General features: G+C 46.4%; 1 protein-coding gene across 3 annotated transcripts in view; it reads left to right on the forward strand.

The window, feature by feature from the left end:
- Positions 1 to 7,400: 7,400 nt before the first annotated feature.
- The window catches only part of bcat2 (branched chain amino-acid transaminase 2, mitochondrial), a 34,068-nt gene continuing 24,292 nt past the window's right edge, over positions 7,401 to 17,176 (forward strand). The window contains exon 1 of one of the 3 annotated variants that reach the window (XM_085969065.1): positions 7,401 to 7,647. Coding sequence is in view for 1 of the 3 variants with exons in the window: in XM_085969064.1 (XP_085825190.1) it covers positions 7,594 to 7,620 (27 nt within the window). In the remaining 2 variants the exon portion in view is untranslated. Of the gene's footprint in view, positions 7,648 to 7,676; positions 7,833 to 17,176 lie in introns of those variants that run through there. The other 2 variants (XM_085969064.1, XM_085969066.1) reach the window with 2 other exon arrangements.

Genomic DNA, 17,176 nt, shown 5'->3' on the forward strand with positions numbered 1-17,176 from the left:
ATTTTCCCACCACTCCCGCCTCCACGGGGCTTGGAAATTCGAGCCCTATGAATCAGAAGTGAACTGCCCCACTCCTCGCATTATGGAAGAGGGAAGTCATTGATAAGCAACTGAAAATGAAAATTAGCTGACTTGCCAGAGACATCAAAAATGAAGTCAAGACAGTGATTTAACATCACGTTATTAATACATCTGTGATAACATGATTAATACATTATAAGATTAAAAACAGGATATTATTTATTAACTAACAGAGTTTTAATCTTTACATTTTTAAAATTTGTTTGTGGGATGTGGGCATCGTTGGCAAGGCCATCATTTATTGCCCATCCCTAATTGCCCTTGAGAAGGTGGTGGTGAGCCGCCGTCTTGAACCGCTGCAGTCCGTGTGGTGAAGGTACTCCCACAGTGCTGTTAGGGAGTTCCAGGATTTTGACCAAGCGACGAGGAAGGAACGGCGATATACTTCTAAGTCAGGATGGTGTGTGACTTGGAGGGGAATTTGGAGGTGGTGGTGTTCCCATGCGTCTGCTGCCCTTGTCCTTCTAGGTGGAAGAGGTCACGGGTTTGGGAGGTGCTGTCGAAGAAGCCTTGGCGAGTTGCTGCAGTGCATCTTGTAGATGGTACACACTGCAGCCACGGTATGCCGGTGGTGGAGGGAGTGAATGTTTAAGATGTTGGATGGGGTGCCAATCAAGCGGGCTGCTTTATCCTGAATGGTGTCGAGCTTCTTGAGTGTTGTTGGAGCTGCACTCATCCAGGCAAGTGGAGAGTATTCCATCACACTCCTTAATTGTGTCTTGTAGATGGTGGAAAGGCTTTGGGGAGTCAGGAGGTGAGACACTCGCCGCAGAATACCTAGCCTCTGACCTGCTCTTGTTGCCACCGTATTTATGTGGCTGTTACTGCCACTTATCAGCCCAAGCCTGAACGTCATCCAGGTCTTGTTGCATGCGGGCATGGACTGCTTCATTATCTGAGGAGTTGCGAATGGCGCTGAACACTGTGCAGTCATCAGCGAACATCCCCATTTCTGACCTTATGTTGGAGGGAAGGTCATTGATGAAGCAGCTGAAGATGGTTGGGCCTAGGACACTGCCCTGAGGAACTCCTGCAGCGATGTCCTGGGGCTGTGATGATTGACCTTCAACCACCACAACCATCTTCCTTTGTGCTAGGTATGACTCCAGCCAGTGCAGCGTTTTACCCGATTCCCATTGACTTCCGTTTTACTAGGGCTCTTTGATGCCAGACTCAGTCAAATGCTGCCTTGATGTCAAAGGCAGTCACTCTCACCTCACCTCTGGAATTCAGCTCCTTTGTCCATGTTTGGACCAAGACTGTAATGAGGTCTGGAGCCGAGTGGTCTTGGCGGAACCCAAACTAGGCATCAGTGAGCAGGTTATTGGTGAGTAAGTGCTGCTTGATAGCACTGTCGACAACACCTTTCATCACTTTGCTGATGATTGAGAGTAGACTGATGGGGCGGTAATTGGCCGGGTTGGATTTGTCCTGCATTTTGTGGACAGGACATACCTGGGCAGTTTTCCACATTGTCGGATAGATGCCATCGTTGTAGCTGTACTGAAACAGCTTGGCTAGAGGCGCAGCTAGTTCTGGAGCTCAAGTCTTCAGCACGATAGCCGGAATGCTGTCGGGGCCCATTGACTTTACTGTATCCAGTGCGCTCAGCCGGAGGAGATGCAACACCTGCCCTTTTACCTCCACCCTTCCCACTGTCCAGGGCCCCAAACACCCCTTCCAGGTGAAACAGCGATTTACTGATACTACTTGCAATTTAATATACTGTATTCGCTGCTCACGATGCGGTCTCCTCTACATTGGGGAGACCAAATGCAGATTGGGTGACCGCTTTGCGGAACACCTCCGTTCAGTCCGTAAGGGTGACCCCGAGCTTCCGGTGGCCTGTCACTTTAATTCTCCGCTCCACTCCCACTCAGACCTCACCGCCCTCGGCCTCTTACACTGTTCCAATGAAACTCAGCGTAAGCTCGAGGAACAGCACCTCATCTTCCGATTAGGCACTTTACAGCCTTTTGGACTCAACATAGAGTTCAACAATTTCAGATCAGAACCTCTGCTCCTATTCTTTTTTTCCATTTATTTTTTCTCTCTCCCACATGGCAGCTGTCTTTCATTCTGCCAGTGCCATTTACACTTCATCGAGAGTCATCTTTTGTTTCTTAACTTGTCTCATTACCATCTCCTTTTGCCTTGCACCATCTCTTAATGTCTCACAGTCTCTCCTGCCTTCCATCCTATCACAGACCTTCCCTTTTGTTCTTTCCTCTCCTCCCCCCTTTCCCTGCCCCTACACTTGCGTAAAAACCTGTTCGATCTCCAGCTTTTTCCAGTTCTGACGAAGGGTCATCGACCTGAAACGTTAACTCTGTTTCTCTCTCTCCCCAGATGTTGCCTGACCTGCTGAGTATTTCCAGCATTTTCTGTTTTTATTTCAGATTTCCAGCATCCGCAGTATTTTGCTTTTGTGATAAAGAAGGCAGCTGTTCAACAGTTTTTTTGGATCAGGTTACTCCAGGGAATGAGCGTGCAAAGTCTCCAGACTGCGAGAACACTGCCTTTAACATTCCTTTACCTTAAACCTCCAGAGGCTAATATTTTATAATGAATGGCGTATCGTAAAATGCAGTTTCAGTACTGGCCATAAAATGATGGGAGCATTTCTGGATTAGCAGTGACGTGGCAGGAGCTGTACTCCACTCCCTGCACACCCTAGGAACCTCAGAGGCCATTCAACTCACCAGATCCTACAGAGTCTCAGGCTCTGTAGCTCTTTGTGATATGTGACAAAATGAAAGCAGATAACTTTGATATTCTGGTTTAAGAGTCTCTTTTGTAACAATAAAGAGAAGTTAAAATGAAAATGCTAGAAATATGCAGCAGGTTTGCCAGTATCTGTAACGAGAAAAGAACCATGAATATTTTGGGTGCATACCCTTTGCCAGACTGGGATGAATGAGATAAATGCCCCTTATAGGGCAGCACAAGTGATTGGAAAGGTTCACATATTCTGCCTCTCATCACAAAGAAACAGTTAATGGGTTGAATAGCCTGTGAGTAAGAAGATGCTGTTGAACATTAAATACATATCCACAGATGTGGCAATAGTTCCCACACAACAGCAAAACGGGCTGCAGTAATGGATGTGACCTTGAGAATAATGTTCGGGGGGGTGGCGGGGAGCGTGTTGAAAGAACCTAAAGACGGAGAAAGAAAGAAATACAGATATTAATAGCTGTTCTGCATAAATTGATATTGACAATGAACTTTTAAACATCGGTATGAGTCACTGAAGGGTTAAAATGAAAAATTGAACACAGATCTGCCTTTGTACGCTACCAGTCTGGCCAATCAGACATTGTTCAGCCTCCACTCCATTTCTCATACGGGATTTAGCTGGAATGTGTCGACTGCCACATCTCCTCCCCCAGTGCAAAGCTGTCACCTCTCTGCATCTCCTCCCCCAGTGCAAAGCCAATCAGATCGAAGGACAAGAGTCACTCCTCCCGCTGAAGCCAGTGCTGCATGAAGGTTTTGTGCAGAGTAATTCAAAACCTCGAGATATAATTAGCGTACATTCATCAGCAGACTCGGGAGCGATCGGCATGAACGTCCCATTGTTGCCACCCTGTTACATGACAACACAAAGCACTTCACATAAGAACATAAGAAATAGGAGCAGGAGTCGGCCATTCAATGAGATCATGGCTGATCTTCTGCCTCAACTCCATTCACCGGCCCTATCGCCATATCCCTTGATGCCCTTACTAGTCAGAAATCTATTGACTTCTGTTTTGAATATGCCCAATGACTGAGCCTCCACAGCCCTCTGGGGTAGAGAATTCCAAAGATTCACCACCCTCTGTGTGAAGAAATTTCTTCTCATCTCAGTCCTGAATGGCCGACCCTTTATCCTGAGGCTGTGGCCCCTGGTTCTAGACTCCCCAGCCAAGGGAAACATTCTCCCAGCATCCACCCTATCAAGCCCTGTAATAATTTTGTACACATAATGAATTACTTTATGCAGCGCAGTAACTTGTGTTACACACACAGATAATAGTCACAAAAATAAACAAAGGGTATATGGTTACAGAGATAATACAAAGAGTTTTAACAGAAAATGTATTTTAAAAATAGAAATTTCAGTGACATTGGAACTCACTGATATTCCAGGCTATAATCTAACCCAACAGGTCAGGTGACTGTGAACTCGAGGAGTGTAAAGTATCACAGTGTAAACGGCAAGATTTAATGCAGATTCTAGGCTTGCTGTCGTTAATATTTTTCTGTTCCTTACCATCATCAGGAGAGTCCCGGTGTATTGGTGTAATAATTGTGACTGGAGGAATTGAACTAAACAGCAGATTACAGGAAACCCCTTGTTCAAGCTTCTAGGACCATTGACAGCAAGTACAGCACAGGAAGTTGTTGCAGTCAGACATCAAGACAGCCGAAAGCAACAGATCAATTTTAACGTTAATATTGGTTTGGGCCCGGAAGCATATTCAATGCGTTTATTCTTCTTCATTATAGACACTATTAACAGCGATTGCATCACAGGCTGGCATTCCCAGCTCTAAAACAAATACTTGACAGAGAAGAGGAGAAAGGAACAAAATTAAAATTACATCGGATATACGGCACAGAAACAGGCCGTTCGGCCCAACCAGTCCATGCCGGCGTTTATGCTCCTCACGAGCCTCCTCCCGTCTTTCCTCATCTAAATCTATCAGCATAACCCTCTATTCCCTTCTCCCTCATATGCTTCTCTAACTGCCCCTTAAATGCATCGATACTATTCGCTTCAACCACTCCCTGTGTGGCTGTTCATGGTTCCAACACCATCATCAAGTTTGCGGATGACACCACGGTAATAGGCCAGATCACCAACAACGATGAGTCAGCCTACAGGGAGGAGGTCCAGCATCTCGTGAAGTGGTGCGCCGATAACAACCTGGCCCTTAACATCAAGAAAACCAAAGAAATCATTGTGGACTTCAGGAAGTCTAAAGGCGGAAGTCACACCCCCATCCACATCAATGGGGCTGTGGTGGAAAGGGTGGACAGCTTTAAGTTCCTCGGAGTCCACATCACGGAAGACCTCTCCTGGTCCCTCAATACCTCCTCTCTGGTGAAGAAGGCCCAGCAGCGCCTATATTTCCTAAGGAGGCTGAAGGGATGTAACCTGTCACCCCTGATCCTCTCTAACTTTTACCGCTGCACAATAGAGAGCATCCTGATGAACTGTATCACAGTATGGTACGGCAGCTGTAGCTACTATGACCGGAAAGCCCTGCAGCGGGTAGTCAAAACTGCCCAACGCATTACCGGCACCCGGCTACCGACCATAGAGCACATATACCAGAAACGCTGTTTACGGAGGTCACGGACCATCATCAAAGACCCTACCCACCCCAGCCACAGTCTGTTCGCCCTCCTGCCATCTGGGAGACGCTACAGATGCATTCGCACCCGTACGACCAGATTTAGGAACAGCTTCTTTCCCAGGGCTGTCATCCTACTGAACTCCACAAATAAACTCTAAAGCCTGCACATCTGCCAATGCACTTTATTATGGTTATGTTTATGTTAATGTATTATAAGCCAAATGTATGTTGAATGTTTAAATGTCTTAATCTAAATGTACACTCTCGGGAGCCGCAAGCCTACATTTCGTTGTACTGCACTTGTGCACTAACAATGACAATAAAGTTGGTGATGATTATGATTCTGATGATGATTCTGATGATGATTATGATTCTGATTATGATGATGATTCTGATGATGATGATGATCTTATATTGATGGCCTCTAGTTATGCCACAAGTAGAAACATTCTGTCTGTATCCACTCTATCAACATTTTCCAGAATTTTAAAGACCTCTATTAGGTCACCCCTCAGCAATGTTAGAGTCTGTTCATTGCCTACAGTGATCTGTTTGCTTGTCTGTTGGTCGAAGGGTACATTAACACGACAAGGTTAGCCTCAGTGTAAAGCACGTTTCGCACAGATGCTAAACTTTTAAATAAATTTATGGCTTGATCTGCCTCGAGTGACACTGCTTCCTCCAGTTGGACCCCGATTCTAGATTCAGACTGCAGTCACACCCTAATGTAGGGTAATGCACCATTATTCTGACAGACATGTTTTACAGAATTGAATTAACATCATGTTCCGTGTCTGCAATGTATAACATGATTTTAAATGTGTTTACAAAGAATGTATTAATGATTTCTCTACACATAGGTTACAGAAAGAATCTTTCCCATGCATAGGAAATCGAACAGTACCCCTTTGCACAGACACACTGTTTGAGTACTGCTTACTCTGCACTGTACATATTGTAAATATTTGGCTGCTTATGCATTGTAGTGGGTTCCCCAACTACCTTCCCTAAGGAGAAGCTAGATCAAAAAAAATTGAGGAGGAATAGAAGGCTCGCTGATAGGGTGAGATGAAGAGGGATGGGGGGAGGTTGGTGGGGAGCAGAAACATCAGCATGGACCCAATGGGCAGAATGTCCTGTTTCTGCTGAACATACTATAATTCTATTCTGCTCTCCTACTACCTGGCTACCTCCTTCCCTCTGCCTGCAATCACTCTGTCTGGCACTGCTCTCCCTGGTAGATTTAAGAACATAAATAGGAGCAGGAGTCAGCCATACAGCCCCTTGAGCCTGCTCCGCCATTCAATAAGATCATGGCTACCTCAACTCCAACTTCCTGCCCTATCTCCATATCCCTTGATTCCCTCAGTGCCCAAACATCTATCGATCTCAGCCTTGAATCTACTCAATGACTGAGCATCCCCAAAATAGCCATTAACTGGTCCAGGCAGCGGGCGGTCGAGGGAGTCGTTCGGCCTGACTGCCTGCCCCTCTTCCACAGCCATGTTCGCGCCCGGGTGGCCCTGGAGATGGAGCACGCGGTGTCCGCCGGCACGCTTGAGTACTTCCGCGACCGGTGGGCGCCGCGGGGACTGGAGTGCATAATCAATTCGGACAACCAAATTTTAATTTGATTTGTTAAGGTTAATTTAAAGTTTGATTAATTTACAGATAATTTGTTTTTTGGTCCAATCAAAAGAGTACACTTGATCCCCAAAATAGCCATTAACTGGTCCAGGCAGCGGGCAGTCGAGGGAGTCGTTCGGCCTGATTGCCTGCCTCTCTTCCGCGGCCATGTTCCCACCCGGGTGGCACTGGAGATGGAGCACGCGATGTCCGCCGGCACGCTCGAGGCCTTCCGCGACCGGTGGGCGTTGCGGGGACTGGAGTGCATCATCAACCTGGCCAATCAGATTTTAATTTAAGTTGTTAAGTTTCCTTTAATGTTTTATTAGTTACAGTTTATTTGTTTAAGCACCCAACCAAAAGAGTACACTCAGTCCCCTCATCTAAGTCATTGAAATTTCCCTGTCTGCAGGGCTTTGCCAGGCTGATAACCCTGCTCTTGCACTGTTCAGTCTGGCTGCAGAGGCGGAACCTTTTTGCAGCGCTCGGGCGGCGCTGGAGGTGTAGCCGGTCGAGTTTGGATGTGAGACGCGGTGCAATGGCGGCGGGAGCGGGGCTGCTGAGGGTGAGTGAGGGCTGAGCTGAGCTGAGGGTGAGTGAGGGCTGAGTCGGGGGGAGCGGCACTTGGTTCAATAGTGCGGGGACTGAATATGGGTCTCGGGCTGCCAGACTTGATTGCCGAGCTCGAGGGGCTGGAGCTGAGGACCGGGTCCTGCTGTGGAGCCACTGACTCTCCCCAAGGCACCTTCGCTTCCTCAATAATGTGACTTTCTTCAGGTACAAGCACAGGCATTGTGTTGGCAGAATATTCGACTGTGGGGGCATCGGGGATGAGCTCGAGCCTGCTCCATCCTTACATTTTCTGCACAGTGAGGAGCAGATACTCCAGCCAGTTTGCCTCTCCTTAGCCCGGGGTACCGAGACCAATTGTAACGTGCACGACTGGTTTGTGCAGCTAAGTATGGTGCATCAGAGGAAACTTGGCAATTTAAAGTTCATAGATAACATCGATACCAATGGAAAGCATTACCAATCTGCTTTCTAAAGTTTTTGAGATGATTTCAAAGTAAAAATGAAGCTTGAACAATTTATCGATGTCACGAGGAGTGAATCCTCTAGTTATTTATAATTTATATATAATATAGTGTGACTTGCCTCTTTCCATTTCCCCAGAGGCTGTTATGGTAGATCGTATGTCAGTACCTGGGTGTGCACAATGTGATACTAGGATTTGTTTTGCTTAATGATTATTACAGCCTTAAAAAAAAAAATTAAAGCATTAAAAGTTGTAACATGGTAGTACCTTCCGCAACGTTCATAGTGCTAAACCATTCATAGAAATCTTCACCGGCTGATTTCCTCACAGTATTAAATGGAACAAAAAAGAATATCCATTAACATAGGGAAACATAGAGAAAGGCACCAAAGATCAGAGGATTTGTAATGTTGCTCCCAGATTTTCTGGTGTGTAATAAAAAGGGTCTTTAGCAGGAATGGACACTCTTTGTGTTAAGCCATTTTAATGCTTACTAAGAGTCTATTGACAAATCATTGAATTTTTCTTAGGAACTTTGTGACAGATATGTTTACCTTCAAGTGAGATCAGTCAATACTGTTCTTTAAGTGTGTGTCTTAGCAATGCAGTGCCACACGTATGTACTGCAGAGCAGTTTATGGCTCCACAGTAATAACCGGTCATTAAGGGTTTGAATAGAGCCTTAAATTTATTGGTAATTATGTGACTACATAATGAAGAGAAGGAGCTATTCCTAGCATTCACTATTAGCAAGGACAAGTTCAGAGTTAGAAAAATGGTGCAGACTCCTCCCAGCTAACAAGGTCTCCTGAGACCTCAGCATAACCTCTACACACAAAGGGTGGTCAAAGTTTGGAACTCTCTTCCGCAAACGGCAATTGATGCGAGATCAGTTGTTAATTTTAAATCTGAGATTGATAGATTTTTGTTAGCCAAAGGTATTAAGGGATATGGGGCAAAGGCGGGTATATGGAGTTAGCTCACAGATCAGCCATGATCTCATTGATTGATGGAACAGGCTCGAGGGGCTAAATGGCCTACTCCTGTTCCTGTGTTCCTCAGCGCAATTTGCTGTTTGTACTCTGCAACCAGCAGCACCACAAGCACATTGCACATTACAGGGAGTGCAGTGCAGCCCGGCCCTGATTCCAGGGCGAGTTGTGCAGCCCGATCTCCTGATGATGGACCGAGTGGTACAGCCCGAACTCCTGAGGCCAAGTCACGCCTTATCATAGAGTCATAGAGTTTTTTAGCACAGAAAGAGGCCCTTCGGCCCATCGTGTCTGCGCCGCCCATCCTGCCTTGTAGCTTATTGACACTAATGCCAGTCACATTTTTACTGATGAGAATACTGACGAAGGATATGTCCTATATACTTGATAAAGAATCAGTCACTGATGAAGCAATGATTATGTTGCACCATCTCTGATGTAAGCTCACATTCGATTTGTGATTCAGATCCTCAACGCGCACTAAAATTAGGATGATTAGGTGGAAAATCCCGATGTAGGAAATAAATCTATTGGACTTTGCCTTTGTGTATTTAGGGTTTAATATATGATGCCGTATTTAGTTTGCTTCAAGTTGACCTGTATTAAGCCAACACAAATCAAGATCTTTATCCAAGTCTGATTATAGTACAGCATTGCTTGACGACCATTTCACTTTTGTTTATCAGATATCAAGAAATTAGTGGAAACATGTATCTCTCAGTATTTTGTCAACTACAACACATGAAAAGGTAACCTAGCTATCAAAGGAATTACAGCTTTGTTGAGTAAAGGAGTAGTGATCAGTTTGTATAAAATGTTAGTTAGGCCATAGTTGGAGACTGTGTGGAGTTTTGGGCATCCCATTATTGAAAGGACATTAAGGCCACAGTGTAGATTCACCAGGATGAGGTCAGGGTTTGGAAGCTAGAGTTATGAGGAGAGACTTGAGATACCCCTGGAGCTGACGGCCTACATCCTAGGGTTCTAAAAGAGGTGGCTGAAGAGATAGTGGATGCATTGGTTTTGATCTTCCAAAATTCTCTAGATTCTGGAATGGTCCCAGCAGATTGGAAGGTTGCAAATGTAACACCGCTATTCAAGAAAGGAGAGAGAGAGAAAAAACAGGGAATTACAGGCCAGTTAGCCTGACATCAGTCATTGGGAAAATGCTGGAATCCATTGTTAAGGAAGTGGTATCAGGGCACTTAGAAAATCATAAAACCATGTTGACTCTGCCTAATCATGTTATGAAAGGGAAATCGTGTTTGAGTTAGAGTTTTTTGAGGATGTAACTAGCAGGGTAGATAAAGGGGAACCAGTGGATGTAGTATATTTGGATTTCCAAAAGGCATTCGATAAGGTGCCACATAAAAGGTTCTTACACAAGATTAGGGCTCATGGGGTTGGGGGGTAATATAGTAGCATGGATAGAGGACTGGTTAACGGACAGAAAACAGAGAGTAGGGATAAGGATAAACGGATCTTTTTCAGGTTGTCAGGCTGTAACTAGTGTGGTGCCGTAAGCATCAGTGTTGGGGCCTCAGTTATTTACAATCTATATCAATGACCTAGATGAAGGGACCGAGTGTAATGTATCCAAATTTGCTGATGATACAAAGCTAGGTGTGACAGTAAGCTGTGAGGAGAACACAAAGGGGTGGATTTTGTGAATGAGATGTGCTGGAGGCGGGTCTGTTGCTTGTCGGGTCTAAGTCCCACCTCCATCATGTTCTGGCCAGCCAGAGGGATTTTCCCCTGATTGATCTTGTTAAGCCCACCCTGCGGGCTCAACAGGCCAATTAGGGGGAAGTCATTAACAGAGCACGTCAATGTCTGACGTGCCATCTGTCAAGATTTCTTGAAAGAAGAAATGTCAGCGTTTGACAGCTCTGTGAAGCTGTCAAACACTGACATTCTGTGTAGTTTGCTGAGTCCTTGTGTTCAGGACTCATCAAACCTTTCAACTTTGTAGAAAGCAGATGACTGTTGGTTCGGAGGATCCAACAGCCAGTCTGTGAAATCTACAAAGAAGATGTCGGGACTCCGGAACCACCGCGGCCGAAGGCTGTAGGCAGAAACAAAGGTAAGTGAACATTTTATAACACTTATAACACTCACAACACTCACCTCACATACTTACCACTCCACACTTGCACCCATCACTCACCTCTACATCTCACTTTCGGACTCCTCTGACACCCGCAGACCTCCAATCCGGCGGGGTTCTCCGAGGTCGGGAAGCCTTCACCTGAAAAGGTAAAATGGCACTAATCCTTTTTTCTGCCTGTTAACAGGCAGTTGAAAGGATTTAATCCCTTTCCCACCTCGAGGACCACCTCTCCCTGTTTCTAGCCCCGGCATACAAACCGCTCATCAAAAGAGGGAGAACATCAGTGAGAGCAGTGAAAGTATGGCCAGAGGGGGCAGTATCGGAGCTTCAGGACTGCTTCGAACGCACTGATTGGGGCATGTTTGCCCATAATGACATCGAGGAATACGCATCCACTGCTATTCTACATCAACAGCTGCGTCGAGGTCGTCACGACCCATAAAAATATCAGGACATACCCCAACCAGAAACCCTGGATGAACGGAGAGGTCCACGCACTGTTGAAAGCACGCGACGCAGCATTTAAATCTGGCGACGCGGCGGCTTACAGTGCAGCTAGGACCAACCTAAAAAAGGGTATCAGGACTGCCAAAAGGAAACAGACACTGCGGATAGAGGATCACTTCCGCAACAACTCGGACCCCCGGCGCATGTGGCAAGGCATCCAGTCCATCACTGACTACAAGGGCAAAAACACCAGTCCCCCGGTTAGCGATGCCTCCCTTCCGGAGGAGCTTAACAACTTCTACGCTCGCTTCGACAGGGACAACAGGGAGCCGGCTACCAAAGCCTTGCCACCCCCGGAAGACCAGGTGCTCACTCTGTCGACCTCCGACGTAAGGGGTGTTCTACGCGGAGTGAACACATGAAAGGCTGCTGGACCGGATAGCATCCCTGGACGGGTACTCAAGGAATGTGCTGATCAGCTGGCTGATGTCTTCACCGCCATCTTAAATCTGTCATTGGCCCAGGCAGTAGTCCCTACATGCTTCAAGACCGCTACCATTATTCCTGTGCCAAAACAAACGGCTGTGACGTGCCTGAACGACTATCGACCTGTCGCACTCACACCCATCATAATGAAGTGTTTCGAGAGACTGGTCTTAGCCCACATCAAAGCCAGTGTTCCTGCCTCCCTTGACCAACACCAGTTTGCCTATCGTGCAAACAGATCAACGGAGGATGCAATCACAACTGCTCTCCACTCGGCACTGAATCACCTAGATGGTAAGGAGACCTACATCAGAATGCTGTTCATAGACTACAGCTCAGCATTCAACACTATCGTCCCCAACAAGCTGGCCACCAAACTCCAAACTCTTGGCCTGAACACTTCCCTCTGCAACTGGACCCTGGACTTCCTAACAAACAGACCCCAGTCTGTCAAATTAGGTAACCACACCTTCCCCCCCCCCCGACCCTGAACACGGGGGCCCCACAAGGATGTGTGCTGAGCCCCCTCCTCTACTCCTTCTTCACCCACGACTGTGTGGCTGTTAATGGTTCCAACACCATCATCAAGTTTGTGGATGACACCACGGTAGTAGGCCAGATCACCAACAACGATGAGTCAGCCTACAGGGAGGAGGTCCAGCATCTCGTGAAGTGGTGCGCCGATAACAACCTGGCCCTTAACACCAAGAAAACAAAAGAAATCATCGTGGACTTCAGGAAGACCAAAGGCGGAAGTCACACCCCCATCCACATCAATGGGGCTGTGGTGGAAAGGGTGGATAGCTTTAAGTTCCTCGGAGTCCACATCACGGAAGACCTCTCCTGGTCCCTCAACACCTCCTCTCTGGTGAAGAAGGCCCAGCAGCGCCTATATTTCCTAAGGAGGCTGAAGGGATGTAACCTGTCACCCCTGATCCTCTCTAACTTTTACCGCTGCACTATAGAGAGCATCCTGACAAACTGTATCACAGTATGGTATGGCAGCTGTAGCTACTATGACCGGAAAGCCCTGCAGTGGGTAGTCAAAACTGCCCAACGCATTACCGGCACCCGGCTACCGACCATAGAGCACATATACCAGAAACGCTGTCTATGGAGGTCACGGTCCATCATCAAAGACCCTACCCACCCCAGCCACAGTCTGTTCGCCCTCCTGCCATCTGGGAGACGCTACAGATGCATTCGCACCCGTACGACCAGATTTAGGAACAGCTCTCCCAGGGCTGTCATCCTACTGAACTCCACAAATAAACTCTAAAGCCTGCACATCTGTCAATGCACTTTATATGGTTATATTAATGTTAATATACTACAAGCCAAATGTATGTTGAATGTTTAAATGTCTTAATCCAAATGTACACACTCTGGAGCCGCAAGCCTACATTTCGTTGTACTGCACTTGTGCACTAACAATGACAATAAAAGTTGATTTGATTTGAGGAGACGGGACCCAAAGCAGGACATCTTCCCGCCTCCTGGCAAAAGGACATGGAGGTGGGATGGGGGCGGGTTTGCCATCCGCCCCCACTTTCTGCAACTTTACCGGCTGTCCCGCCTCCTGGGGGCTGACAAAATCCAGCCCAAAGAGTCTGCAAAGGGATATCGATAGACTAAGTGAGTGGGCAGTAAGGTGGCAGATGGAGTATAATGTAGGGAAATGTGAGGTTATTCACTTTGGCAGGAAGAATAGAAAAACAATATTTTTTAAATGGTGAGAATCTTTCAAATGTTGGTGTTCAGAGATTTGGGTGTCCTCGTGTAAGAAACACAAAGCTAGCCTGCAGGTACAGCAACAATAAGGAAGGCAAATGGCATGTTGGCCTTTATTGCAAGGGGGTTGGAGTGTAAGAGTAAGGAAGTCTTGCTGCAACTATATAGGGCTTTGGTGAGACCACACCTGGAGTACTGTGGACAGTTTTGGTCTCCTTACCCAAGGAAGGATATAATTGCCTTAACAAAGATTCACTAGATTGATTCCTGGGATGAGAGGGCTGTCCTATGAGGAGAGATTGTGTAGAATGGGCCTATACTCTCCGGAGTTTAGAAGAATGAGAGGTGATCTCATTGAAACATACAAGATTCTGAAGGGGATTGACAGGGTAGATGCTGAGAGGTTGTTTCCCCCCTGGCTGGAGAGTCTAGAACCAGGGGTCACAGTCTCAGGATAAGGGGTCGGCCATTTAAGACTGAGATGAGGAGGAATTTCTTCACTCAGAGGGTTGTGAATCTCTGGAATTCTCTGCCCCAGAGGGCTGTGGAGGCTCAGTCGATGAGTATATTCAAGGCTGAGATCGATAGATTTTTGGACTCCAGGGGAATCAAGGGATATGGAGATCGGGCGGGAAAGTGGAGTTGAGGTCGATGATCAGCCATGATCTGATTGAATGGTGGAGCAGGCTCGAGGGGCTGTACGGCCGACTCCTGCTCCTATTTCTTATGTTCTTATACTGGGACTGTTTCCATTGGAGCAGAGAAGGCTGAGAGAATATGTAATGAAGATCTTTAAAATTAGAAAGCACTTTATAGTGACTAGAGAAAAATGATTTCCTCTGGCTGGGGAGTCAGTGGTGAAGGTTCATCAATTTAAAATTGTCAGAGATTGAGGAGAGGCTCGGAGAAATGTCTTTACTCAGCGGGTTGTTGCAGCATGGAATGCTTTACCACGGGCTCACTGAGGTAGAAACCATTACATTTTTAAGGAAAATATAGATAAATATATGAAGCAGAGGAAGAGAAAGGGCTACGGGAAGCGATCAGGATAATGCAGTTACTTTTGGATTGCTCTAGTGAAGAGCTAGCACAGACAATGGGTTAAATGGCCTCCTTCTGTTCTGCATGCCTCTGGAATCACTTGCTGGGTTCACTTAAAAAACAAAACAAATGCTGAACTAAGGTTATTAAAGATTGTGCTGCATGTGGTCTTTCAGTTTGTACAAAAAAATAGGTACTAATTGCAAGCTTTCTACAGGTATTTTAGTCTGGTATTAATGACCCATCTTACAATTTCTGTACTCGGAAGGTCGTTACCCTGTTGGGTCGTTACACTGCAGTGATCTGGTTGCAAATCTCTCTGTCCTCCATAACTGCTCTTCATTACTGGTTCATTAGGTGTTGTCTTCTCTGTTCTGGTTAGCTTTACTCACGTATTCTCACTTTGAGATCTTGTTACCGAGTTAATTTGGACTTCTCTATGAGCAGAGCTCTATTGACTTTGAAACTGAAGTGCGTTTCCTCTCTTGAAATTAATCTGCTTACTGTTTTGTTACAATCAATCTTACTATGTCTGTAAAAACTATGCCAAAAGCTGCCTTTTATATATTTAAAAGATCAAAAAAAATCTTCAGACAGTTTGAATTGTCAGTCGTTTCTTGCTCAAGATTGGAAAACTGGCCTCTTCTCTAACTACCTTTTCCTCTCTAAGGCCCCAGAGGATGTAGAATCATAGAATGGTTACAGCACAGAAGGAGGCCATTCGGCCCTTTGAGTCTGTGCCGGCTCTCTGCAAGAGCACTTCAGCTAGTCCCACTCCCTTGCCCTTTCCCTGTAGCCCTGCAATTTTTTTTCCCTTCAGGTACTTATGCAATTCTCTTTTTTGAAAGCCACGATTGAGTCTGCCTCCACCACCCTTTCAGGCAGTGCATTCCAGATCATAACCACTCGCTGCGTAAAAAAGTTTTCCTCAGGTTGCCTTTGGTTCTTCTGCCAATCACCTTAAATCTGTGTCCTCTGGTTTTCGACCCTTTTGCCAATGGAAACAGTTTCTCTCTATCTACTCTGTCTAGACCCCTCTTGATTTTGAACACCTCTATTGAATCTCCTCTCGACCTTCTCTGCTCCAAGGAGAACAACCCCAGCTTCTCCAGTCTATCCACGTAACTGAAGTCCCTCATCCCTGGAACCATTCTTGTAAATCTTTTCGGCACACATTCTAAGGCCTTCACATCCTTCCTAAAGTGCGGTGCCCAGAATTGGACACAATACTCCAGTTGAGGCCGAACCAGTGTTTTATAAAGGTTCATCATAACTTCCTTGCTTATGCCACTATTTATGAAGCCCAGGATCCTGTACGCTTTTTTAACCACTTTCTCGCCCTGCCCTGCCACCTTCAACGATTTGTGCACATATACCCCAGGTCTCTCTGTTCATGCACCCCCTTTAGGATTGTATCCTTTAGTTTATATTGTCTCTCCTCGTTCTTCCTACCAAAATGTATCACTTCGCACTTTTCTGCATTAAATTTCATCTGCCACGTGTCTGCCAATTCCACCAGCCTGTCTATGTCCTCTTGAAGTCTATCACTATCCTCCTCACTTTTCACAATTCTTCCAAGTTTTGTGTCATCTGCAAATTTTAAAATTGTGCCCTATACACCCAAGTCCAAGTTATTAATATATATCAAGAAAAGCAGTGGTCCTAGTACTCACTGCTGGGGAACACCACTGTGTACCTTCAGTGTTCTTGCTCAAGCCAACATCCCCAGCATCGAAGTTCTGACCACGCTCAATCAGCTCCGATGGGCGGGTCACATCGTCCGCATGCCCGATACGAGACTCCCAAAACAAGCGCTCTACTCGGAGCTCCGGCATGGCAAGAGAGCCCCAGGTGGGCAGAGGAAATGCTTCAAGGACACCCTCGGAGCCTCCTTGAAAAAGTGTAACATGCCCACCGACACCTGGGAATCCCTGGCCCAAGACCGCACAAAGTGGAGGAGAAGCATCCGGGAAGGCGCCGAACACCTCGAGTCTCTTTGCCGGGAGCAAGCAGAAGCCAAGCGCAAGGAGCGCACGTCAACCCAAGCACCCCACCCACCCGCCTGCCCCTTCAACCACCGTCTGCCCCACCTGTGACAGAGACTGTAGGTCCCGCATTGGACTCATCAGTCACATGCGAGCTCATTTTTAATGTGGAAGCAAGTCATCCTCGGTTCCGAGGGACTGCCTAAGAGAAGTACCTTCCTCCAGTCCGAAAGACATCCGTTCACCACTACTCTGTTTCCTGTCACTTAGCCAATTTCGTATCCATGCTGTTA

This window comes from Somniosus microcephalus, chromosome 28 (assembly GCF_052327205.1).
Source record: "Somniosus microcephalus isolate GS21.2 chromosome 28, FLI_Smic_1.0, whole genome shotgun sequence".
Classification (NCBI taxonomy): domain Eukaryota; kingdom Metazoa; phylum Chordata; class Chondrichthyes; order Squaliformes; family Somniosidae; genus Somniosus; species Somniosus microcephalus.